Raw genomic sequence first — 28,000 nt, forward strand, 5'->3', positions numbered from 1 at the left:
GTTCATAGGCCCACGTGCAGAAAACCGTTGCCTTTTAGTACAAATACCTCATAAATAATGGCGTGATGATTATGCCATTAAAATCACATGATAAAACAAAGACGATTCCATTGTTAAAAGATTTATTAAGAAAATGCAAACATTGCTTGGTGAAGGCACACGAATGGACGCTCATATTTAACTGTATCGAAAACACTGGTTTTTCGTTTTCACTGAGTGATGCAGTGGAGTATATATTAGTTTGAAAACGTGATTCGCACTATTGATTGACTGAATAACGAACATGTGTGTTTAGACTTTATGAATTTCAATGTGGAAAAAGTGTTTTCACAAAGTAATGTCTTGCAACATTGATGGGACAATGTTGCTGTAGCGAAATTTTTCCTGCTTAATATCGGCTAATTAAATTGTTTTAAGGTTTCAATTGCACATTTCTTCACAGCCATGAATAGACGATGGAAGGGAAGATAAAAAAAAAAGAAGGAAAAGGTTCATTAAAAGCAGTGACTTTGGCTAAGAAGAAGAAGAAGTGAGGAAGAAGAAGAAGCGGTTTCCGACATTACATCGTGACAGTTAAAGGCCGTGTTTCCTGAAGAGCCATTCTTTCGTTGCTGCAGCTTCTCACATGCCACAATAACGGTAATTTCTGATTCCGTATTATAGATTATTAAACGTTTTACCATGTAATGTGGTATAGTGATATCACTATCAGCTCATTGATAAATTTACACGCAAAAAAAAAAAAAAAAAAAAAGCACTTCATTTTATCGTTGATGTTTGCAGGTAATGGTCTGATTCCTGTCGACTGTGACACGCGACGTTTTGGTATTATTTTATAAGTTGCCAATACAGCTATAGAACTGTAACCTACATTTTTTTAAAAAGAGTTCTTCATTCTCGTTATTTTGAACCCCATAAACACTATGGGCAAATGATAAATACAAAATTAATACAATTACGACTTACAAGGTAAGAATACGCCCCTCCCTCCCCATAGCTAACACGGCAAATTTGTAACCGGTAAACACCCCTAGGTTAAGTTATATAGGTATTTTAAGGTTCTTTTGGTGCCCTACCATTTCCTAGTTATATTTGCATGAAAAACCTAAAGTGGTTTTTCGCTCAAAAGTGGCTGGCTGGAGTCTTATTGGCAACTTATAAAATTTTACCGACGTTTTCTCGTGTTGCTTTTCACTTCTTGCCAGACAGTTTGTTTGGTGGAGACGAACAGAATAACCGGATGTCCCTGGATGATGGCGGTTGGACCTCCGGCGGAAATGGTAAGCCTTGCTGGAACTGTCATCCTAGTTAACACGAAAATAGCGCCTTTTAGTTCGCGTCAATACGCGTCCGGAAAAGGCATGGTGAAAGTTATTACAACCCATATTCATTCATTACGCTTTTCACGTCACGGCCGAAGAGCTCCTAATGTTTTGGCACGCGTCTCGATAACATTTATCACAGATAGTTTCAATGGTTAAGCCAAGGGCCGCCCTTGGATAGCTTTGAAACCTCAGACCATCCGATTCCTCTTCTTCTTCTCGACGCCATTATGGAGTCGCGTATATACTCCCGCCGTGCGAAGGCTCGTTGCTGTTGCTGCTGTTATTGTTTCCTCTCGTTACGGAAAACTTCACGAGTCATTCAGTTTCCTTTATAGTGAGGTGTGTATGGTGAGGCCTCATCTCATGCTCTTAGGCCACAGCTTCTCTTCCGATTCGGAGAATCTGCGTCAAAAGACAAACGGTTCTGGTGGGCTCAGAAAGTTTGGTATAAAGACTCACGTTCTCTTTCGAGAACAACAACGTGATATGAAATACTGCAGACACAAGAGCATATAGCCACGAGGAATTTGTAGACAGCAATATTATATATATAAAACTACATGCTTACATATACATATAATTCATCTGACTGCACAAGCAACGACTCAAAACCTCGAAAACAAAACACACACATCTTTGTACTCGACGCCAGTAACGTGCAAGAAAAGCCAATTTGAAACAGACAGCTCACCTTAGATCGCATTTCAGGACCTGCCGAGTGAAATCCTTCAGCCTGTCGTGATCCTGCGGGAAGATCCTATCCGAATACACAGCCATGTCGCTGATGAAGACACCACGAATGCAGACCTCGTATCTTCCCATGTGCTCGACCAACAGCATCAGCCCGTCGGGAGTCAGGCGGCTTCTTGGGATGAGAATGTTGCCGAAGGCTTTCCTGGAAAAGAAATTGTTTTTTTTATGTATTAATAATAAATATTCTTTCACGAGTTGTTTTATGAATGGATATATATTTTATGAATTGAATTTATTCCTCTTAATGAGATTTAGGCCGTCAAGCCAAGCACTCGGACTCTTTCCATAGGCTATGTTGCGCTTCAGATAAGGTGGAGAAGAAAGGCTTAAAAAAAAAATGGTACAGCTAGGGACCAAAGGGAAGCTGCCAACACCCTGTGCGGTACAGTGCCTATACGGTGCACCACGTGAGGCGCACTGATCGTACTAACTCCTTACGGGGCTGCACAGTTGCTGGTAATGTATTAAGAGAATCAAGTATATTTTGGCTTTGTTACGAAGCAGACGGAATCTGACAGAAGAACATCACATGTTGATCAGTGAGACAGGTGGTTTTGGTGATAGTGGGTGCAAGACAGCGTGCCTGAGAGCAAGGTTAAATATAAAAAAAGACTAATTTAATCAGCTAAGGCAAGGTCTGTCTTCTAAGGTATGTCTTGGAGTTCGAGAATACATCAGCCAGTTTTCGTAGAGATTAAAATGACAGTTTTGGAAAGGTCAAAATGACGCTTGTGTTGGGTTTTTGGATTTAAACGTTTACCTTTAATGGATGTAAACTGAAGAGAGAGAGAGAGAGAGAGAGAGATGCCATAATCGAAGCACAAATATTTACCCCTGCCGCTCTCTCTTTGAACTGCTCTTAGGCCTATCTCCTAAGTCGAGACCTCACACAAACTTGTACAGTACTTAAGATACTCAGAGGCAGGAAAAAAAAAAGAGGTTACAGTCATGAATGTTGTACAAGCAAGACAAGCAAGCAAAATGAACGAAATAAAAAAAGAAACAAAATATGAACTTTTACAGAAGATATGAAGAAATCACAAGAACTTTCAAGCATACTAAGAAGCCAAAAGCAGTAGAACAAGTGAATGGTAAGCGAACAGGCTTAGCTAGTAGTAAGTAATCTGTGATGCTCTTTTGAAAAATGGTTGAAGGGACTTGTGGCAATATTAGAACCAAACTGAGGCCACGGCTATCAAAATCATGACCAGCACCATCATGATATTTCTCTGAAACAAACAGGTCGCTGAGTTAATATGGATGAGGTCTGCTTAAAGCCTCTAATAAAGATTCTGTGCAGCGGCAAATGTTTTCTGGATTGGTCTGTAGAGTTCTAGATCAGCCAGTCTGGATAAAAAAAAAAGGTTTCAATTATAACTTGGTCGTACTGATAAAAAGGTACTGTATTTTTTATATAAATTTTGGGCTGTTGGGCTTGATGAATGTTATATTCAGCAGCAATAACCATGTAATTTATGGCCTGTCCACACTAGCGGGCTTGCCTGACGGGCACTTCCAGCAGTTTATATTTTCTCTCGCTTCTGATGCAGTGTTACCAGACAATCGCATCGTTCTGGCTCCATACTCGGTTGGTCAGTACAGTATAGTGGAACGGGTTATGGGAACAGTGTTTGCCCATCGGGCAGTGCCTGCTAGTGTGGACAGGGCTAAAGATGAAAAGTAGAAGACGGAAAACGTTGCGGCCATTGAGAGACAGCAGTACACGTTCGTACACGTTTACCTTCCATCAGCTGGCTGGAGAGCCTTCGCCACTTGGCTGGCCCATTCCACATTCTGATCATCTATGTCACTCAAGTACAGGATGAGGTCAACTCCTCCAGGAAGAGGTGCCAGAACGCCAGGGTCAAGGCCGGGCACAACGTGAACACCTGAGTGAATTGGACAAACTTAACATTGCCACAAAAAAATTACGGGCGGGACCTTTGTATGGTGTAGAACAAGAGAACAGGGAAAGAGATCACGGTAACGTCTGAGGCAGAAGACTATATCTCTGAAAAATTTCAGCAAAGATGTAAAAGCAACTCACAGAGATTTTCGAGCCCTTTTGCCTGGTCCTTCAGGTGTGAAAGCACTTCAATGACTGGTCCTGCATTTCTCTCGTCTAGTTGGAGCCACAGGCCTACCACGGTGGGTTTCAACAATTGCGAAGTCTCTCCACTCAACCAGCCCATGAATTTATTGACATTTCCCCTGAAAATAGAACTGCTTGTGATGTATACTGTCCACCTGCTGTAGTAGTTTGGCAAATGAATTCATAATGATCTGAGAGTTGTTCATTTTTCTTGCAGTGTTCATATTTCCCTACTTTCTTTTTCCTAATGACTTGTTTGTGTCTTTAGGTCGATCAGAGGTTGTTTCTGAATCACTGTAGCATACTGAGGCTCTAAATTTTTCTTCTGTAATGTTGAGTATATTGACTTTGTTACTTGCAATTATTGTGACATTTACACCATAATTTCTGTAAAACAAAAGAATACCTGCCGGTGACTGGACAAGGGAATCATCTATAAAGATCTGAATGGACAAGAGAATCATCTATAAAGGTCTGACTGGTCAAGAGAATTGTCTATAAAGATCTGACTGGTCAAGAAAATTATGAATAATGATCTGACTGGTCAAGAGAATTATCTATATAGATCTGCATTAAAGTTGAAAAAGAACATGACAGTGAGGAGGCTGGAATTTGGGATTCAGAAGTGCTACTTTACCTTTCAAATAGCCTTCTCAGCTTGACATCCAATTCATGGCTAGTTGTTCCAGCGTTGCGGAAGTGATGGTGAAGATAGATTTGAAGTGGACAATTTTTCTTCTCAGTCATGTTAGTGAACAGTTCATCTAGCCTTTGATTGTTTTCTGCACTATCTGTCAAATTGACTGTTATTTTGGCATAGTTTCCATGAGGCACAAGCTTGGAATAGATATTCAGACTCCGGCTATCTGTGATATTTGCATTACCTTCTCCTAGACTGCATATTTTAGTAGCAATGCTCTTGGCTATATCTTCATTCATTTTTGTTTCTGCTAGTAGGTCGTGCCACTGGTCCTTACTTACTCCAGACTTATGGAAAAGACTAACTAGCTCATCCCCTATTTCTTTCCTGATAGTGTTCGGAACCCTATGAAAGAGGCCCGCTACGTACTGGAACATATTCTGGTAACGGCTGAGATCTGAGGGAATTCTGTCAGTGCCGTACAGACCCTCCAGCACACCTATTATAGTTGTAATTCTTGGATGGTTTTCGTTGCCAACTAAAACCCTACTTTCTCCTGCTTTATCATGCACTTCTTCTCTTACACCTCTGGTCAGCGATGCTTTCAGGCGACTGAGAATGTGTTCGATGAGCTCCTCTCGCAAAGATTCATTTTGATATGATGGGTGACTCTCAATACTTCTCATGATGCTGGTAATATCGAATCGCAGATCCTTGCCATTGAGGGCCTCGATCACGTAGTTAGCTGCCAAATAGTCCAGCTCCCCTTTGTGAGCAATGCTGAAGACTGACTTGGTCCTTGTTGTATCATACACAATTGTTTCTATAAGGAAGGTGCTGAGGACAGGTTCATAAGGAAGCCGCAGAGAAGAGCAGGCATTCCTCAGTCTGTCGACTGAATCTTTTGGTAGAGAGTCTATTGTTTGCTCCTTAAGACTTATAAGAGCCTCCCATGAAAGGAAGAGTAGAAATCTGTCCAAGTTTTCTGTAAGGTCTCCATCACAACTCATCGCTTCAGTCATCTTTAGTCTGTTGACGAGTCTCTCCTTATTCAGACCCAGAATTTCTGTATAAAGCTCCGTTGCTCCAGTAACTTTGATCAGACGCTCTGGTGAAAGAGACCACATGATTGTCAACCAGGCTAAGTTTAGAGGAAGACGCAATGGTTCCTCCAGATGATTTGAAGAGTCTCTCATGAAAGTAATCAAACCATCTACTTCTTTCTCGGTAACTCCTTTCCTTTTTAGTTCTTCATGATACCTTTCCACAAAATCAGTTCTCTTTTCACTTGGTATTCCTTTTATCCTTACGTGAGTTACACACTGACCTTCTGGAACTAGAGCGTAAAACTTCTTGACATACTCGGGGCGAGAAGTGCAAACGATTGTTATGACAGCCAAAGTCCCAAGATCTAAGATTTCTTGAAATACTTTGGTTGATGATTGGTTAAGTTCATCTAGACCATCCGCAATGATGAGTAGCTTTAGAGTCAGAACGCACGTCACCAAGTCACCCTCTTTGAATTTTGGGAGGACATCTGACATGAGAGTTTCCAACAACTGTTTGAAAGAGTGAATTGCAGAGTTTCTGCATTCAAAGTAAATGAGGAGGTCATACTCAAGAAGGTTCTGCATGCTGCTTTGCTGGTTCCTCCACTCACAGGTCATTATTCTTGTCAGCGTCGTTTTCCCAGCACCCGCAATTCCTTCGATGAACAGGATGTCAGTTTTTGACCCCTTGTCGATTGTCTTCCTTTGCACGAACTCCAGAAGGTCTTCGTACGCAATCAGTTCTTGGCAGTCCGATGACCTAGACTCTACTATTTCCATGTGAGTGAAAATAAGTCCTACTTCCAGGTGTATATTTTTGTCGGTGTAAAACAATACTGGGCTGATGTGATCAAAAACCATATATTTATCGACCAGCTGACTTTTACCTTCAGTAGTCAGGATTTTCTGTCTGCCTTGCAGAAAGATGCTGTTTTCATAAGTGTAGATGTCTTGACTTTCAAGGCTGTCATATCTTGATCTGTTTACGCTGTCAATCATGTATTCAATTTTCTCTTTCAGTATAGAGTTGTCTACGCCGTAACATTTCGCTGCAACTTCCAATAGTGCCCTCAGAAGGTCTCTGAGTTCATCAGCATTTTGAGTAAACACTTGATCTTCCATTGTGAATGGATGCAGATGAGCAAGAGAGTTCCTAAATTCTTTAACTTTGATGACAAGCTCCTTTAGATTGAATTCTTCTTCTGACGGGACATACGGAAATGGAGTTCGCAAACCCTTGCATCCCATGAGGACAGCTATTACGAGCAAAGTTACATCGAAAGATCTGCACGCTGGATCTCTGGAAATCTTTTCTCTTTGATCCGTATTGAAGCTATTTCGGAATTTTGTTTTGACATACCCTAGTTTTTCCGTCAAGAACTGATCTAGCTTCATACTTTCGTCCTTATCTGGCGTACCCCACGAGAAGACAGAGTACAACACATGACTGGCATCATTGCAAGTCATATGGAGGAGACGAAAGGCTCGAACTTTGCCTTCGGTGAAAGTGGACGCTGCGCTTGGGGTGGCCATGTTGACCTGAAATGGAGTGTCCAAGTTGACTGCTGTAAAGACTTATGAAGTGATGAGTATGTTCATGCATATTCACTGACATTATTACGAAGGCAAACACAAAGAAAGCATGAGAATAAGGAAATATACAGGACCCCTGGCTTAACCCTAAAGCGTAAGAGAGAAATTTTACGGCTTGTTGTACTATAAAATTTCAGATTTGTAGACCATACCCCTGTTTTCTTCACTTTCTCATTTCTAGATGTGACTGAAAGTGAACATGTAATATTTTTTCATCTCTTGATGTGTAAGAGTTAAACTGAATTACGGTGGTACATCAGTTGACAGTTATGACGGCTATGTTTTACGTATGTTTTAGGTAACAGAATACTTTCTGAGGCTCTGCTGATTTCCACGCCAGAGAACATCAAGAAATAGGACAAGCTGACTAAGAATACTGACTAATAATCCTGAATAAGCATCTAACTCCTAAATAAGGATAAGGCAAAAGCTGTAAGGAAAGAAAGAAAGAGTTGAAAGTGGCTAATATTTAGTGAAAAAAAAGACCGACTACAGATCTCTTCTGCACACTTACCACAAGACACTGGAGCCGTTTTTTGTGTCGGGAGAATCTGGAGGCGTTGGTCTTACACTCATGTCTCAATATCTGTGAGTTTTAAACACTGATGCCACCCCTCAGTCATCAGAAACAACAACAGTTCTCCTTTTCTTCTCACTGCACTGTGTAGTTTTCTGGTTTCTAAGCACTGTCTAGCTGTGGCAAGGGCAGACCTAAGGCCTCCAATCTGTGTTAAAACAACCTGATTCTACAACTGATTCTACTATTTCTTGGGTATCACAAATCCAGAGCCTCATTGTCGCTGTTATTAGCTGTAAAACTTAAGTACTGTGAAGCTTTGCCCATTTTTATAAAGTGCGCCTTTACAGCTGACGGCCCACTTCTTCAGTACCGTCATTCTTGGGTATACAAATTCACAACAAATGGCAGAGCAGTCAGTACATATTAGGACAACAGACGGAAGGGAAAGATGAATGTTACGTGTTTGTCAGCTGAAAAGGGTTGTATACCAGTCTTGTGACACTTGTATCCAGTGTGACAACTGCATCTGATTAGGTTTGATAAGGATAACAACGATTAGCTGATTACTGTTCTCGACAGCCAAATGCAACATAAATGAATCCACAAAAGTTCTCTGTTTCCTTTACTTCATTTCCTTCTTGCAGTACCCTCCACCTCTCAATCGTTCATTGAGTTGGGGAGAGAGTGAGAGAGTGAGATATAGAACACTGTCAAGCAGTGTTGCTAAGAGGCATTTTGATGCAGAAAGTCGTAGAAAAAGTAAACCATTTTGTAACAAAACAAGGCTTTGTCTCAACTCGAAAAGGAATCAGTCTGTTTGAATAAACATTGGCCGAGCTGCGGTTGTTATTTGGCGAGATAATACTTCTTGTTAAAGGGTTTGACAACGCCAACGGATTAGCGGCGAACACTGAACACTCAAGCCACAGACTACTGATAGAGCAGGTTAGTGCTAGCCCACCCAGCATACACGTCAGAGTCTATCCAGGCAGAAACGCAGGCTGGCCTAGACATTGCACGATCACATGCAACTTTACCCTTCTGCATTACCCAACTACCACGATTGTTTAGTTATCCTCACTAACCAGACGCCGAGATCTACCCAAGTTCAACTTCCCTTCAAACGGAGGCAAGGAATGCAACTCAGATCAGCAGACGCCATAGGCAGATTACCGTGACATTGCAACGTCTAATATCGTGCGGCCGCCAGCGCCGTGTTGTAATATTGTTTACATTTAACTTTTAAGACCAAAGTACAGTTTTGAAAGACAGAGGCGTCATCGGTTGGACAGTTTTTTTTTTTCTGACACTTCCGTCCATCGTAGCAGAGCTTCGGTGTGTTTACTGAAGGAAGTGACGTAACTTTTAACGGTGACTAAGACTGACTATCATGATGAAATGAGTCTCATTTCCCGTGCAGCCGTGAGGCAAATCAAGGCCGGCGATTGTAGCCATTTTTAGTTCATCGCGAATGCACAATATGTAGAGAATTTGTACATTGTACGTTGTACAATTAAAAGAGCACTTGTTTGTTTATTTTACGGGGCGATGTACGAAGAAGTGCATTTAGACGAGACGAATTGCATTGGGTAGATAATTGCTTTATTCTTTACACACACACATATATATATACAGTATATATATATATATATATATATATATATATATATATATATATATATATATATATATATATATATATATATATGTGTGTGTGTGTGTGTGTGTGTGTGTGTGTGTATAAACATTAAATAATCCTGTTACGGACGCTGGAATAATTCCCACTTAATTCCCATTCCATTCCCGCCATGCGTCAAAAATGCCACATAGAGAGAGAGAGAGAGAGAGAGAGAGAGCCCCGGTAATCGAATCCTCCAATGAAATTACCAACTCGCCTAATCGTTCGGTAATTGTTTATAGATATGGCGGCGAAGCGAAATGGAATTATTAATATTTGGGTGTCGGTTGATGTTGCTTTTCATGTTGTTGTTCCATGTTTATGTTGTTGTTTTTCTTGTGTACTTCATTTTATTTTTATTTACTGTCATTGGGATACAAAATACTGCGAATACTATTGATTATATTTTTATTATTGTTTTTTTTCCAAAGGAAGGAATTGATGTTAATTTTTCGCGTAGACTCTGTATCACCTCTGGTGGACTTAAGATTACATCAGGTAGATTCTGTATTACATCAGGCAGACTGGATTACATCAGGTAGATTCTGTATGGATTACATCAGGTAGATTCTGTATTACCTCTGGTGGACTTGAGATTACATCGGGTAGACTTAAGATTACAGCTGGTAGATTCTGTATTGCCTCAGATAGACTTTGGGTTACATCAGGTAGATTCTGTGTTACCTCTGGTGGACTTGAGATTACATCAGGTAGATTCTGTATTACATCAGGCAGACTGGATTACATAAGGTAGATTGTGTATTACCTCTGGTGGACTTGAGATTACATCTGGTAGACTTAAGATTACAGCTGGTAGATTCCGTATTGCCTCAGGTAGACTTAAGATTACATCAGGTAGATTCAGTATTACCTCAGATAGACTGGATTGCATCAGGTAGATTCTGTATTACCTCTGGTGGACTTAAGATTACATCAGGTAGATTCTGTATTACCTCAGGCAGACTGGATTACATCAGGTAGATTCTGTATTACCTGTGGTGTACTTGAGATTACATCTGGTAAGACTTAAGATTACAGCTGGTAGATTCTATATTGCCTCAGGTAGACTTTGGATTACATCAGGTAGATTCTGTATTACCTCTGGTGGACTTGAGATTACATCAGTTAGACTCCAGATGACCTCAGGTAGACTTTGGATTACATCGGTAAGACTTCAGATCACCTTAAATTAGGCTTCAGATTGCATTAGGTGGATTCCAGATAACATCAGAAAGACTGTATTATTTCAGGTAGACTTCAGATTATATTAAGTAGACTCCAGACTACCTTTTAGGTGGACTTGAGATTACACAAGTTAGACTCCAGATTACATTAGGTAGACTCCAGGTTATATCAAGTAGATTTCAGATTACCTCAAGTAGGTTTCAGATTACATTAGGTAGGCTTAAGATTTCATCAGGTGAACTTTAGATTCCATCAGGTAGACACCCAGATTACATTAGTTAGACTCCAGATTATATCATGTAGATTTCAGATTACCTCAAGTAGACTCCAGGTTACATTAGGTAGACTCCAGCTTATATCAAGTAGATTTCAGATTACCTCAGGTAGGCCCAGATTACATCTGGTAGACTTCAGACTTCCAATTACAGTCTATCAAATAGACCAGATTACCTTGGGAAGACTTCATAGCATTACCTCAGGTAGAGTAGATTTCAGGCCTCCAATTGCGTCAAGTAGCCTGAAGATTACATCAGTTAGACTTCAGACTTCCAATTACATCATGTAGGCTGCAGCCTACCATAGGAAGACTTGCAATTATATCAAATAGCCTCAAGATTACATCAGGTAGACTTCGGACACTTTCAATTACATCAGGTAGACTCCAGACTACCTCAGGAAGACTTGCAATTACATCAAGTAGCCTCAAGATTACATCAAGTAGACTTCAGACACTTTCAGTTACATCAGGTAGACTCCAGACTACCTCAGGAAGACTTGCAATTACATCAAGTAGCCTCAAGATTACATCAGGTAGACTTCAGACACTTTCAATTACATCAGGTAGACTCCAGACTACCTCAGGAAGACTTGCAATTACATCAAGTAGCCTCAAGATTACATCAGGTAGACTTCAGACACTCAGTTACATCAGGTAGACTCCAGATTACCTCAGGAAGACTCGCAATTACATCAAGTAGCCTCAAGATTACATCAGAATGAACGAACGCGAAAAATTTCCAGCCAAAAAACAACGCGAAGTTGAATTCAAAAGGTCAACACACTTTATTGACAGACAGACAAATATCGGGAAATTTGGACAGAAGATATAACGGTTCAGTTGACGGGAAGTTTTATTTTATCTTTTAGTTTTTCTATGTCTTTTTGTCCATCGAGGTGACAAAATGGTCATTATTCATTGTTTAAATAAATCCCCTCCCCCCAAAAAAAAGGAAATTCGTAAGTTGGAAGTGATACAATTCACACACACTTCTTAATGGAGAAGATTGTTATAGTTTAGATAACATCAATTACTTAAATCAGTCTGTTTTGTTTATCATTTTTGCCTTGAAAGAATTTGTCTGTCAAGTCAACAACTGAAGGATTTCAAGGGAGAAGTTACAAATTTTTCAAGATCCGTATTTTTTTGTATGTCAAAATTTGGTGTTAATTTCCGGAACCAAACTTACTTAACAAAACACGTCGTGTCTTTAGGATCAGTGACGTCACGGCATACAAAATCACTTCATTAGCCTTTAGGATCAGTGACGTCACGGCATACAAACTCACTTCATTGGTCTGTAGGATCAGTGACGTCACGGCGTACAAAATCACTTCATTGGTCTGTAGGATCAGTGACGTCACGGCATACAATATCACTGCATTTTATTCTTTTTGAGATCAGTGACCACTTCATTAGTCTTTAGGATCAGTGACGTCACGGCATACAATATCACTGCATTTTAGTCTTTTTTTAACATCAGTGACGTCGCGGGGTATATATATTCAACAACATTTGCTTAAAATTCAGAAGAAAAGCTTAAAAATTCTTCGTGTTTTCTTAATAAAAAAAAGTCAGGCTACTTTTCTCATCAGAGTAACTGGCCTTCCTCTGAAAGAAACTTATGGTAAGGAGATTCCCCGCGTGATCTCATAACGTAATTATTTTCACGAGCAATTTGGGCACCGAAGTAAGATCAGAGAGGAATGATTTTGCTTTTTCGTTTGTATTTTGAGAAGGAAATTCGGAGTTATTTTCTCAGTGATTATAAATGTTACTTGTCACTGATGCTTATCCCAGCGTGAGGTGACAGTTTTTAGAATTATGCTTTTCGAGTTTTCTATATTTTTAGAAATGATTGCTTTCAAATAATTGATCTTATCCTGTAGCTTTCACAATTGCAAATTGGAACAAGTGAATAATCTTTGTTTGGTAATTGATAAAACGGTGATTTTGGTCTGAAAAAACATTCTCATCTTTTAGAAACATGAGTTACTATTTTCCAATACAGTATTGCAAGTGAGAACTAATGGATAATCTTTATTTGTAATTGATGAAAAAGATTTTTGGTCTGAAAAAGCCTCATCACGAAATATTTCTATTCTAATAATTCATTTCACTGCGTTGCTTCCAGAACTTAAAGTTAGACCGTTTGAATCGTCTTTGTAATGAATAAAACGATTATTTTTTATCTAAAAGAAAACTTATCCTTTTTGAAAACGTGAAATATTTCTTTTCCTAGAATTCATTTCATTCTGGTGTTTCCAGAATTGTAAGTTGGACCTATAGGCCTACTGAATAATCTCTGTTTCTATAGACCTATTTAGTAATGTTTGTTTTTAATGAATATACGACGATTTCGACCTGAAAGAAACCGTATTTTTACAAAACGTGAAATATTTCTTTTCCAAGAATTCATTTAATTCTGGTGCTTCCAGAATTGTAAGTTGAACCTATAGGCTTATTGACCTGAAAAAGCCTTTAGGGAGCCACTAAAACGTTCAGTTATTCCTGCGCAGATATGCCTGCGCAGTCGGCCTGTGACTGCAGGCAAAACTGAACCCACTAACGTTCAGTTATTCCTGCGCAGTTATGTCAGGCAAAACTGAACGTTAGTGGGTTCGGTTTTGCCTGCGCAGACCCATAACTGCGCAGGTATAACTGAACGTTAGTGAGTTCTGTTTTGCCTGCGCAGGCCCATAACTGCGCAGGCATAACTGCGCAGGTATAACTGAACGTTTTAGTGACAGCCTTTGTTACCAACGCGTCTTGTAATTAGTGTCAACACTCACTATCTTCTTCTACTTCTTCTTCTTCTTCTTCCTCTTCTTCTTCTTGCGAGTCTACGCGAAGACTTCTTTCCCCTCATTAATCAAAGATGGTAAAGATACGTTTGCATAATATTTGTCGTAATTTTTTTTTTTTTAATCGGTCACGTCTTGTAGTAGAAGCTGGTGCTATTATTCATCTTTTTTCTGCTCTTTGTTTTATTTGACTTTTGTTATTTTTTAAATTCTTTTTTGTGTTATATATATTTATTTTTTAGTTTTTCGTTATATATATATATTTATATATACGAACTCTTCTTCACTCCTAATTCACGTAAATAAGACAAAGGTCAAAATAATTGAAATCGGCGAAGCAAGGCCTTCTCCGGGGGACCGAAGAATATTGTTGGAACACGATCTTTTAAAAATGAAATAAAAAAAAGACTTCCAGCGTGAAGTGGATCTTCCAATACGTTGATTAGAATGTCACTCTGGCTGTCGAGTGTTGATAAGGGTGAAGGTGAGAGAGAGAGAGAGAGAGAGAGAGATTGGGTTGGTTGGTGTGCTTGCGAAAAGAGCAATTGCATACTCACGCGATGGAGAGTTTTTTTTTAAAGCTGATGACCTTCGCGTTTGAATTTAAGACTTTGTTGTCAGGGTGTCCAGGTGACTCGACTCATCGCGTGGCGCGCTGTAGGCGTTGCTGAAAGGTATTGGGGTCGTGTCCTAGCTACGCCAACTTTCTGTATAGCCTTTTACTCGACCTCCATTCCGTCTCCCTTGCTTCAGGCTTGCTGTCCAACTCCTCTAACAGTTGTTTTTGAGTATAACTGCGATGTTTTCTCCCAGTTCCACTTTATTTATGTATATATATATATGTATATATATATATATATATATATATATATATATATATATATATATATATATATATATATATATATATATATATATATATAGAGAGAGAGAGAGAGAGAGAGAGAGAGAGAGAGAGAGAGAGAGAGAGAGAGTTACATATAAACACACACACACACACACACACACATATATATATATATATATATATATATATATGTGTGTGTGTGTGTCAATGTGTGTGTGTGTATGTAATATATGTATATATTTATACACACACACATGCACACATTTACTGTATATATATATATATATATATATATATATATATATATATATATATATATTTATATATACACACATAAATTAAATGTTTTATCCATGACAACGGGAAAAAATCAAGAAAAAATCAAAATAGATTAAAATTGAAACAGAAAAATAAATATATCTTGCCACCCCCGCCCCACCATCTGTCGGTAGCGAATGGCAGTATAGACGCTTATTAAAAAACGTAAATGAATAAATGAATAAAGCAAAAAACTGAAAAAAACGTAAATAAATAAAAAAAAAAAAAAAATGGAGTCTCATAATACCTGCCTTCGATTGCCGGACGCAAGCAAACACGGTGGGTAATATCCTATTGCATTGAAATGCCCAGGTAATAATCGGGGGTTTTGTTTACCCGGCTAAATATTACTATGTGGGCTTTATAAACGTCAGGATAAAGGCAGCGGGGCGATGCATTGACGTTTTGGGGCGGGGGGGTGGGGGGGGGAGAGAGAGAGAGTTTGTTTCCGCGTTTTGACCTGACTAAATTTTTTTTCTTTTTTTCGTTCAATTTTCTGTTTTTTTTTTAGAAATCTTAAAAACTAAACGGTGGACGAGAATGAACTGTTATACTGTTGTTTGAAGCATGTATATATATGTATATGTGTATATTATGCATACACATACATCTATATATATAATATTTATATATGTTTATATATATATCTATAAATATATATATTATGTATATATATATGAATATATATTATATATATATATATATATATAATATATATATATAAATATATATATATATATATATATATATATATATATATATATATATATATATATATATATATATATATATACATACACACATATATAGAATAAAACCACACTCCATTTCCCAATACCATAACACACAGCTTCATTTCCTCTTCAGCATTTTTGTAATACTGAAAGAGCTTTGTAAATAACAGGGAGAAATAAAACTCTCCGGCCGAAAGGCTCCATTGCACGTTTCACTTTTCTATTTTTGTTTTCATATTTTTCTTTTAATTTTCAGCCGAGAAAAGCGAAGCCGTAATTTTGTTTGCAATTGAAACCAGTGAAAATAAATCACCAAAACAAAAATTGCATTTGCTCCGGGGGAAAATGGCGAACCATTTCAATTAGTGTGTGTGTGTGTGTGTGTGTGTGCAAAATTGTGTTAAAAGAAACTTCATTGTATGTGAGATTTCAGGTTTCTCTCTCTCTCTCTCTCTCTCTCTCTCTCTCTCTCTCTCTCTCTCTCTCTCTCTATATATATATATATATATTTAATGTACACAGTAAATATATATATTTATATTTATATACATACATACATATATATATGTAATATATATATATATATATATATATATATATATATTCTCTCTCTCTCTCTCTCTCTCTCTCTATATATATATATATATATATATATATATATATATATATATATATATATATATATACATAATATGCTCAACAGAGAGAGAGAGAGAGAGAGAGAGAGAGAGACAGAATAACAATTCACCAAAAAGAGCCATAAATTGAAAGAGAGCAACAGAGGACAGAGAACGAGACATCGAGAGAGAGAGAGATTGAGAGAGAGAGAGAGAGAGAAAAGAGAGAGAGAGAGAGAGAGAGAGAGAGAGAGAGATTAACTACAAAGACTCCAGTTCCCATGAATACCAAAGGTGCAAAAAGGATCAGAACTTTGAAACGGCGTTGAAGCACTTCAATAGACGACTCGAATATTTTCATATCCCCATCGAATGCTACTCGGGTGTAGGGTATATGGGGTATGGGGTGTAGAGGGGAGGGGAGGGGTTCGTTCGTTTATATCCCATTCGCCCTTCTTCTTCTTCTTCTTCTTCTTCTTCTTCTTTTTCTTCTTCTTCTTTTTCTTCTTCTTCTTCTTCTTCTTCTTCTGCCAGTTTGATGAAAAGAACTTTGAACCATTCCTGGATATTCTTATTTCTCCTTCTTCTTATTCTCCTCCTCCTCCTCCTCCTCCTCCTCCTTCTTCTTCTTCTTCTTCTCTCCCTCCTCCTCCTCCTCCTCCTCCTCCTCCTCCTCCTCCTCCTCCTCCTCCTCCTTCTTCTTCTACCAAGTTGATAAAAAAAACTTTCACCCATTCCAGTGGATTCTTATTTTGTTTTCTCTTCCTAGATATCCTAGTCATACGCTCTCAACGCGCGCGCGCATGCGACATGTGCATGCGAGCGTATGGAAGCTTGTACGTATGGAAGATAAATAAGACTGATTTGATTATCTGTCAATCGGGCGCGAGACGAAAATAATAAATAACTTTTCCCTGGCTGCTCTGAGGGGTCCCATATTTCTTCGGTTTTTGAAGCGGTATCTATTTGTTAAAAGGATAAAGAAAGACGTAAAAGATATGCTCGCGCATGCGCACTGAGACTCGGTATGGTGGGTGTCTAAGCCGTTGTTTGACAAACATGGCTACGTGGATGGCACCCTGATCCCTAAGCGTTTATGTTATATGGTTCGAAGTTGTATCTTTCTTTGGTGTTGTGAATTTCCCGAACAATCCTAGGTGCTTGACTTCTTGCCCTGAGAGAGAGAGAGAGAGAGAGAGAGAGAGAGACTGTTTTATGATGAAGTAAGGACGAAAATTTACTTGTATGATGTAAGAGAGGGAGAGAGGGAGACTATTTTATGATGAAACAAGGATGAAAATTTACTTGTATGATGCCAGAGAGAGACTGTTTTATGATGAAATAAGGACGAAAATTTACTTGTATGATGTAAGAGAGAGAGAGAGAGAGAGAGAGGGGGGGGGAGAGAGAGAGAGAGAGACTATTTTATGATGAAACAAGGACGAAAATTTACTTGTATGATGCAAGAGAGAGAGAGAGAGAGAGACTATTTTATGATGAAATAAGGACGAAAATTTACTTGTGTGATGCAAGAGAGAGAGAGAGAGAGAGAGAGAGACTGGTCATATTTCAATGCTGTCGTTAAACGACTGGTTGAGGATGAGAGAGAGAGAGAGAGCACTGGCTTTTGGAAGACTTGCTGACGGTAGGGTAGAGATATACTGACGACTGGAGAGGTACAGAGACAGAGAGAGAGAGAGAGAGATACTGAGAGAGAGAGAGAGAGAATAATCTCATATATCCCCATGTTTTCGAATTCCCCGGCATTGTCCAAAAAGGTTTCTGCCGTAGCGCTTTCGGTAATGGCCTGGCGTCCTCCATTCGTCACATCAGAACACAGTTAGGTGCTTTTTGCTTGCGGCTAACGAGATCCAAGCATGCATGCAATCTTGCTGGAACGAACTTCGATGCTTTGCGATCCGTTTTAGTTTTCTGTGAAAGAAAACTATTGCGCCGGCTTTGTCCGTCCGTCCGCACTTTTTCCGTCCGCACTTTTTTCCGCCCGCCCTCAGATCTTAAAAACTACTGAGGCTAGAGGGCTGCAGTTTGGTATGCTTGATGACTGGAGGGTGGATGATCAACGTACCAATTTGCAGCCCTCTAACCTCAGTAATTTTTAAGATCTGAGGGCGGACCGGAAAAAGTGCGGACAGAATAAAGTGCGGACGGACAGAAAAGCCCAGCCCTCAGATCTTAAAAACTTCCGAGGCTAGAGGGCTGCAATTTGGTATGCTTGATGACTGGAGGGTGGATGATCAACGTACCAATTTGCAGCCTTCTAGCCTCAGTAGCTTATAATAAGATCTGAGGGCGGACAGAATAAAGTGCGGACGGGCAGAAAAAGCCGGCACAATAGTTTTCTTTCACAGAAAACTAAAAAGAAAACCTAACAACGCTTCGAAAAGCGAAATTGAGAGGATGCAACCCATCAGGAAGAGGCCCCTGGACGAAACCCTCCAAAATACACTGTGAAATAGTTGACTGGCGATTCTGATCTCTTCACCTTTAGACTTGTTGACATTTGCTCTTTTTTTTTTCTTTTTCAATTTTATTTTCAGGTAGACCATTTACACCAGAGATGTGTTGGTATTATTATTATTATTATTATTGTTATTATTATTATTATTATTATTATTATTATTATTATTATTATTATTATTATTATTATTATTATTATTCAGACAGGTAGACAGTTTACACCAGAGAGCTGTTAGTATTATTATTATTATTATTATTATTATTATTATTATTATTATTATTATTATTATTATTACTATTATTATTATTATTCAGACAGGTAGACCATTTACACCAGAGAGCTGTTAATATTTTTATATTATTATTATTATTATTATTATTATTATTATTATTATTATTATTATTATTATTATTATTCAGACAGGTAGACAGTTTCTGAGCTGTTAGTATTATTATTATTATTATTGTTATTATTATTATTATTATTATTATTATTATTATTATTATTATTATTATTATTATTATTCTGACAGGTAGACAATTTACACCAGAGAGCTGTTAGAATTTTTATATTATTATTATTATTATTATTATTATTATTATTATTATTATTATTATTATTATTATTATTATTCTGACAGATAGACAATTTACACCAGAGAGCTGTTAGAATTTTTATATTATTATTATTGTTATTATTCAGGCAGGTAGACAATTTACACCAGAGAGCTATTATTATTATTATTATTATTATTATTATTATTATTATTATTATTATTATTATTATTATTATTATTACACAGAAGATGAACCCTATTCATATAGAACAAGCCCACCCAAGGGGCTAAAGACTTGAAATTCAAGAAGCTTCCAAAGAACATTATGACGTTCAATAGAAAGAGGTCACAGAAGATAATGGGGAGTACAGAAAGAAGGGATCACTTGTTAAAAAAAGGAAAAGGTAAATGAACAAAACAATGAATAAACAGATAAGAATGTAAGTAAGGTATGGAAATGATTCAAATGATTAAAAGCGTCCGTCCTTTGAAAATCTTTTTTTTTGTTTTTGAGTCATGATTTTAATTTTTGCCTTGATGTTTATTTTGTTTTTATGTGAATGTTCGTATCGTAATGTTAAATTGAGAGAGCTTTAGTTATATAAAGGCAGGCCTGTCTCTCTCTCTCTCTCTCTCTCTCTCTCTCTCTCTCTCTCTCTCTCTCTCTCTCTCTCTCTCAGAGAAAATAAAGGTGGGGATAAGAATGAAAGCAAAATCTTAGCCTCTCTTCTTCTATCTCTCTCTCTCTCTCTCTCTCTCTCTCTCTCTCTCTCTCTCTCTCTCTCTCTCTCTCTCAGAGAAAATAAAGGTGGGGATAAGGATGAAAAGCTACACCAAAAACTTAGGCCTCTCTCTCTCTCTCTCTCTCTCTCTCTCTCTCTCTCTCTCTCTCCCTCGGTTTCAGCGTGGCATCCCCGTCACTGATATTTCCCATTCATTGTAATTCAGTGAAAAATAAATCCATTCCCTCCCTCCGTTGGAGAGCTATCACATATAATGAATATCTCGTTTGAGAGCAATCCTGTATAATGAGTTCCTCGTCGGAGAGCAATTATTTTCCGCGCTTTTAAAATTGCTCCGATGAAAATAGATAATTGCTGTCGCGTGAATGTAATTTTTTCCTGATTTACTGACCAGCTGTTGCCTGAAGGAACTGATTTGCATGCGAGTTAATGCTTCGGTTGCGAATATTAACACATTCTCAGTTTTCCGTAAAAGAAAACTATTGTGCCGGCTTTGTCTGTCCGTCCGCACTTTATTCTGTCCGCACTTTTTTTCTGTCCGCCCTCAGATCTTAAAACCCATTGAGGCTAGAGGGCTGTAAATTGGTATGCTGATTATCCATCCTACCGTCATCAAACATACCAAATTACAGCCCTCTAGCCTCAGTAGTTTTTATTTTATTTAAGGTTAAAGTTAGCCATGATCGTGCTTCTGGCAACGGTATAGGATAAGCCACCCCCGGCCAGTGGTTAAAGTTTCATGGGCCGCTGCTCATACAGCATATACCGAGACCACCGAAAGATAGATCTATTTTCGGTGGCCTTGATTATACGCTGTAGCGACCTTACGGAAAACTCGATTGCGCCGAAGAAACTTTGGGGCATTTTTTATTAGTTAGGAATGTAGTGCAGTGATGTCTTATTGCAAGGGTTATTATTTTTTGCAATACAGAAGTTTATCTCATTACAATAATGTATGCTTACATAATTACCTTCTATTTTATTTACTTTAAGTAGATTTAAATGCAGATGATAATATATTCATGTTAAATGTCAGTGCATTTATGTCAGATGTCAATACATTTATGTCAGCTGTTAATACATTTATGTCAGCTGTTCATACATTTATGTCAGCTGCTCATATATTTAGGTCAGGCGTCAATACATTTATGTCAGCTGTTCAAATGTATGTCAGGCGTCAATAAATTTATGTCAGCTGTTAATACATTTGTGTCAGTTTTCAATACATTTATGTCAGCTGTGCCAATACATTCATGTCTTGCCTATAACTGTGTATATCTGTGGAATTTTCCACCTTAGTTTAAAAATCTCCCACGCCCACCCTCCGCCCACCCGCCAACGAGAAGTTTTGGGGGCGTGTGCGGCAATACCTCGAGAGGAGAACTGAGAAGTGAGAAGTGAGGAGAGATATCGAAAAGGGGCGGAGGCAAAATCGAAGTGAGAAGTGAGGAAAGCTTTCAGAAAGGGCCGGAGGAAAAAGAGAAGTGAGGAGAGATATCGAAAAGGGCGTAGGAGAAAGTTACGACCGTCAGACGAGTTCCAATAAAACCTTTGCCCCTCTCAATAACAATATCCCAGAGAGAGAAAGGGGCATCAGATAGAATGCCCAATAGGAGATTTAATGTGGCAGACCATAAATACGAGAAGAGGAAATTACGAAAAATTGGAGGGACCCTGAAGCGTTCGGCCATTTACAGGAGAAACCTCCTGTCTGCGAGGGTTGAAATAGGATTCTAATTCACAAGTTATGGTTGAAGAAAATATTAATCTGTCCCGTTAAAGTTATATGGTACCCATTCTCTTTCTTTATCTCTTGATTCATTTTATATCTCAAAGAATATTGGAAAGTTGGTATCCCGAGTTAGGATATACCCCGAGGGGACGTATTTACAAGGCTTGACGATGAGGAAATTTGAATGAGGCAGGAGTGGGTTGGGTGAATGGAAAATGGATTAGAAGGTAAAGAAAAAAAGGGATTGTTCCGATAGAGTGTAATTTTTTTTTTGTTTTATATATATATATATATATATATATATATATATATATATATATATATATATATATATATATATATATATATATATATATATATATATCATAATATTTTAAAATTATTGTTAACAGTTACACTATTATTGTGTTTCGTAAATCGTTCTTTTAAGATTTTCAGGCCTAGAAATCTTTCTTTTAAGATATTCAGGCCTAGAAATTTTTCTTTTAAGATATTTAGGCCTAGAAATCGTTCTTTTAAGATATTCAGTCCTAGAAATCTTTCTTTTAAGATATTCAGGCCTAGAAATCTTTCTTTTAGGATATTCAGGTCTAGAAATCGTTCTTTTAAGATATTCAGGCCTAGAAATCTTTCTTTTAAGATATTCAGGCTTAGAAATCATTCTTTTAAGACATTCATGCCTAGAAATCGTTCTTGTAAGATATTCAGGCCTAGAAATCGTTCTTTTAAGATATTAAGACCTAGAAATCGTTCTTTTAAGATATTCAGTCCTAGAAAAAGAGAAGTGAAGTATGAGTATGTAAAAATTGAATTGATTTTTGACTAAAAAGGAAAAAAAAATTGTGGTAAAGTGGCATTTTGGTACATAGACACGAGAGAGGACAGGAAATTCTGGGTCTGTCACAGGGTTACAGGTGGGATAGGGGGTTTGGGGTGGGTTTAGATATGTGTGACCTTCATTGGGGTGGGCTGGGGTTAACTCGTTTAATTATATTAATGAGGTCACGCGTGCAGCAGCAGAGGGGGGCGGAAGGGCGGGGGAGGGGGCAGAAGGACTGTCAGGAAGGGTCTCTTGTCATTTCCAGGCCTCACCTGGCCCTATCTGCTTGCCACGAGCATTGCTCTTTCCCCCCTCTCCCGAATTTATTTTCGTGGGCCTTTTGAAGTTACGGGCACTCTCATGCACTCGCAGGGCCAGCTATATAGAAGGGGAGTAGTTCAGGGAAGTCCGGTGATGTCTGAATATTTGTGCAAATGATTTCACCTGCGGTTTGGAAGGCCAGATTTTACCTGCGTTCATTAACCTGTGGGATTTTAGCTGTATGAAGACGTTATCTATCCTGAACCTAACCTGACTAACTATGTATATATTATACACACATATTATATATATATATTATATATTATATATTTTATATTATATATATGGTGATTAATTTCTTATAATATCTGTACTACTTTTTCGTTAGGATCCTTAATCACAAAAGAGGTAAAAACTACATACTTGCGGTGCTTTCTCTCTCTCTCTCTCTCTCTCTCTCCTAAAACATGCTTTGCAAATATATTATCACCCAGTCTCTTCGAAGAATATATAATGAATAAAGTAGCTATAAATAGATTTATGTATACAAAAGCAGATTTTGCTCTCTCTCTCTCTCTCTCTCTCTCTCTCTCTCTCTCTCTCTCTCTCTCTCTCTCTCTCTCTCTCTCTCTCTCTCTCTCTCTCTCCCCGCTAATGACGAGGCCATTATTCACTCTTTCCGTTTCCAGGAAGAGATATTTTCTCTCTCGTTTTCCAACATGAGTGTTTTTTTTTTTTTTGTAACTTTTCTCTCATTAATCAATTAAAGATTTTTTTCTGGTTTTCTTTGAGTTCAGAAATGGCTTCTGATTTCCTCTTCTTCTTTTTAATATTTGGGATTTTTTTCCAGTTTGCAAAAATAAGAAAAATGATTTAGTAAAATTATATTTTTTTTGCTCGATTTTATTACGTTTAAGCTTCTCTTTCTTCTAGTATTTTTTTCTCTGAAGTTATACATTATACATACCTACATACATACATACATACATACATACATACATACATACATACATACATACATACATACATACATACATACGTATATATATTATATATACATGTATATATATACATATATATATATATATATATATATATATATATATATATATATATATATATATATATATATATATAGCCTATATATATATGTATATATATATAAAATGTCACCACCAAATCATTAATGTCTCATTTTGAAACTGATTTTTATATCATTCACCAGCAAATGTTAAACTAGCGTATTCATTGACGAGCGTCTTATGTTTTGTAATAAAAATTATATATGAAAAATATATACGAAAAAGAGCGTCTTGTGTTTTGTAATAAAAATTATATTTAAAATAAATATATACGAAAAAGAGACAATAACGAAGTACATAGTGTGGATTTAACGAGGTTGTTTGATAGACTGACCAATCGCTTGTTCTGGGGCGCTATTAGTGTAGTGTAGGTACCTGGTATAATTACCACTTCCCTCAGTGTTCTATAAGACTTGGTGCCGTTCGGAGGTGTTGAATTGACTCTTGGACTTCTTAGAATTTTTGCCTGACTTTTTGTAGACTTTTTTACTGACCTTTTTTTAGACTTGTGTGGAATTGACTCTTGGACTTTTTAGAATTTTTGACTGACTTTTTTTAGACTTTTTGACTGGCCTATTTTACACTTTCGACTGACTTTTTTTTTACTCTTTGACTGACTTTTTTTTTTTTAGACTTTTGACTGACCTTTTTAAGACTTTTTGACTGACTTTTCTAGACTTTTAACTGACTTTTTCTAGACTTTTTGGGCTGATTTTTTAAGACTTTTGACTGAGTTTTGTTAGACTTTTTGACTGATTTTTTTAAAGACTTTTTGACTGACTTTTTTTTAGACTTTTTCTCTGAATTGTTTGTACCTTTTGACTCTTTGACTTCTGGACTTTCTAGACTTTTTAGACTTTTTTTACTCTTAGACTTGTTGACCTTTTGACTCACTTTTTGTACTTTTTTAGATTTTTTTAACCGGATTTTTTTACTTTTAGGCATTTTGACTTTAAGCTTATCGACTTTTTGACCTTTGACGTTTTGACTTTCTGACTTTTTGACCTTTTTTTACTTTTTAGACTTTATTTACTCTGAATTTTTACTCTTAGATTTGTTGACTTCTTGACACTAGACTTTTTGACTTTTTAGGCTTTTAGACTCTCTTACTTTTTGGACCTTTTATGTGCCGTTTTGACTTATTAACTTTTCGACTCTTTAACTCTATGACTTTTTGACTTTTTTTGACTTAGAGACTTTTGAAACACCGAGTCCTGGACCGGAATCGCGTTTCTGCCCAATCCAAGAGTGACCCAAATACAGGCGTGGCTTCTGAAGTCAACTGCGGAGGTAAATTTCAACGGAATGTAAATAAAGCTGTTTTGGTCAAGGCCAAGAGAAAGAGAAGGTCTGCGCGCTTCCCCCCAAAATACCCGCATGTGGACGGAGACTTTTCTACCTCCTTACTGCGTCAGCAGGTGAACTGCCGTAATGAGCAGGTATACCTCTAAGATACGTCATCGCCTACGTAGTTAACTCCAGGTAGGGGAGGCGACTCCGCCCAGTTGGGTAAACCTTTTCTCTCTGATTCATGGTGATTTTTGATCGCATTTCTTCTTCTGTATTGCATTACGTTTATACATTTATTTATGCCGAAGGTAAAAACTTTTGTCGATTATATATTAAAAAGTTTTCTTTATATATCGAAAAGAAAAAAACTTTTATTTTTGGAGTGGCGTAGAGTTGTTATATTAAAAACAGGTAGAATAGTGTGTTAATAAATAGCCTACGCGGATGCAGTATTAAGTAGTTAAGGGTTCTGGAGAATTGTGTGAATGGTCTTTGATATGGGGCGTTCCAAAATAGGGACTTTATAGGGACTTTATATATATATATATATATATATATATATATATATATATATATATTTAGTATTCTTATAAATTTGTTTATAAATTTAAGCAATTTCATGTAATAGCAGATAAACTTACTTAAAATTGTCTTAAAGAATTCCTTTCCCCACCACTTCCCATTTCATTCCACCAAGATAATGCTATCTTAACTTACTTACTAATTTGTAAAACTAATAATAATAATAATAATAATAATAATAATAATAATAATAATAATAATAATAGATTTTATTTTACATTTACTTAATAATTACAGACTGTTATATTTTAATTTTAAAGTTTTTTGAAGACTTTGGCTGAAACACACAACTCACTTTTAGTCCATTCGAAACGAATTTCAGACAAGCAAATGGGGGAAGTAGTAAAACGAAAAGATAAAACTCTGGAAATGGGGGAAAATATGACGAATAGGGAAGAAGTAAAAACGAAAAGATAAAAAACGGAAAATGGATAAAAAAAATTCTAAAAAATAGCATTCTAAAAGCCACTACAGGCCAGAAACTCTTAATGACCTTCGGATCACGTTACAGGCCTCGGCTTTCGGAGGAGAGAGAGAGAGAGAGAGAGAGAGAGAGAGAGAGAGAGAGAGAGAGAGAGAGAGATAGTAGAAGGGAAAGTACCTTTTTGTTTTTATTTCTGTTGTAGATGACTCTGAGAGAGAGAGAGAGAGAGAGAGAGAGAGAGAGAGAGAGAGAGAGAGAGAGAGAGAAGAGTAGAACATGAAATAGGAAGGAGTTTTTTTAGATGAATTGTACCTTACATTGAGAGAGATTAGAGAGAGAGAGAGAGAGAGAGAGAGAGAGAGAGAGAGAGAGAGAGAGAGAGAGAGAGAGAGAATTATGAAATAGTAGAAGGAAGTAATTTTTTTTTTTTTTTTTTTAGATGAATTTTTTCTGTTGTATAGAGATGCTGAGAGAGAGAGAGAGAGAGAGAGAGAGAGAGAGAGAGAGAGAGAGAGAGAGAGAGAGAGAGAGAGAGAATTATGAAATAGTAGAAGGGAAGTACTTTTTTTTTTTTAGATGAATTTTCTGTTGTATACTTGTAGCTTACGTTGAGAGAGAGAGAGAGAGAGAGAGAGAGAGAGAGAGAGAGAGAATTATGAAATAGTAGAAGGGAAGAAGTATACTTGTACATGCTTATGTTGAGAGAGAGAGAGAGAGAGAGAGAGAGAGAGAGAGAGAGAGAGAGAGAGAGAGAGAGAGAGAGGAAATAGTAGAAGGGAAGTTTTTTTTTTTTTGGATGAATTTTCTGTTGTATACTTGTAGCTGACGTTGAGAGAGAGAGAGAGAGAGAGAGAGATAGTAGAAGAGAAATAATTTTTATTTCAGATGACTCTTCTCTCATATAATTGTACCTTACATTGCGAATTATGCATGAGAGAGAGAGAGAGAGAGAGAGAGAGAGAGAGAGAGAGAGAGAGAGAGAGAGAGAGAGAGAGATTTTATGAAAAAGTATAATAGAAATACTATCTGAGAGTACATATATCAAAGGAAACATGTCTAAAATATTCCAAAATATTCCACTGCAATTTCATCAGCTCATTGTGAGTCCAATTTTCATGACCGCCAGGAATAATTTTCTCCAAGTCTCTCTCTCTCTCTCTCTTCTCTCTCTCTCTCTCTCTCTCTCTCTCTCTCTCTCTCTCTCTCAGGTTCTGAAAGACGATTCGCTCCTCTGGGAAACTTGTAATGAATGAGCCGTGTGCAGAATTACCAAGACTTTTCCGGCTGATATTAGCCTACAGAAAATAGAGTGAACGCGGAGAGAGAGAGAGAGAGAGAGAGAGAGAGAGAGAGAGAGAGAGAGAGAGAGAGAGAGAGAGAGAGAGAGTTTTTGTGAAACAGTTTTGAGTTACAGGTACATAGTCGCACATATTGATGTGGAGAATTCAAAGCCGGTTGCATAATGTTCCTTAAGAAATTCCTACGTACGTGGCTTTTGAATAAAACATCCCGCAGGATGTGGTTATGCTAGGAAGAAGGTCCCACCAGAGAGAGAGAGAGAGAGAGAGAGAGAGAGAGAGAGAGAGAGAGAGAGAGGAG

At 37.5% G+C, this 28,000-nt stretch overlaps 1 protein-coding gene across 1 annotated transcript; it reads right to left on the reverse strand.

Annotated features, from left to right (window-relative positions):
- Positions 1–105: 105 nt before the first annotated feature.
- LOC136854893 (uncharacterized) lies at positions 106–9,136 on the reverse strand. Its single transcript, XM_067131422.1, has 6 exons — positions 7,967–9,136; positions 4,808–7,398; positions 4,126–4,289; positions 3,820–3,967; positions 2,017–2,220; positions 106–1,727 (listed from the first exon to the last, which is right to left on the reverse strand). Exons 2-6 carry the CDS (start codon positions 7,390–7,392, stop codon positions 1,682–1,684), a joined length of 3,147 nt encoding a protein of 1,048 aa, XP_066987523.1. The 5' UTR covers positions 7,393–7,398; positions 7,967–9,136; the 3' UTR covers positions 106–1,681.
- Positions 9,137–28,000: the final 18,864 nt, after the last annotated feature.

This window comes from Macrobrachium rosenbergii, chromosome 30, assembly GCF_040412425.1.
Source record: "Macrobrachium rosenbergii isolate ZJJX-2024 chromosome 30, ASM4041242v1, whole genome shotgun sequence".
NCBI lineage: Eukaryota > Metazoa > Arthropoda > Malacostraca > Decapoda > Palaemonidae > Macrobrachium > Macrobrachium rosenbergii.

What these genes read in the sequence shown, in the direction of transcription:
- LOC136854893 (XM_067131422.1), bottom strand. Translation starts at nt 7,392, where the DNA reads ATGGCCACCCCAAGCGCAGCGTCCACTTTCACCGAAGGCAAAGTTCGA. An exon ending in CTGAGAAGGCTATTTGAAAG is followed by an intron (nt 4,290 to 4,807) that starts GTAAAGTAGCAC and finishes TTCTATTTTCAG; the next exon opens with GGGAAATGTCAATAAATTCA. An exon ending in AAAAGGGCTCGAAAATCTCT is followed by an intron (nt 3,968 to 4,125) that starts GTGAGTTGCTTT and finishes CAATTCACTCAG; the next exon opens with GTGTTCACGTTGTGCCCGGC.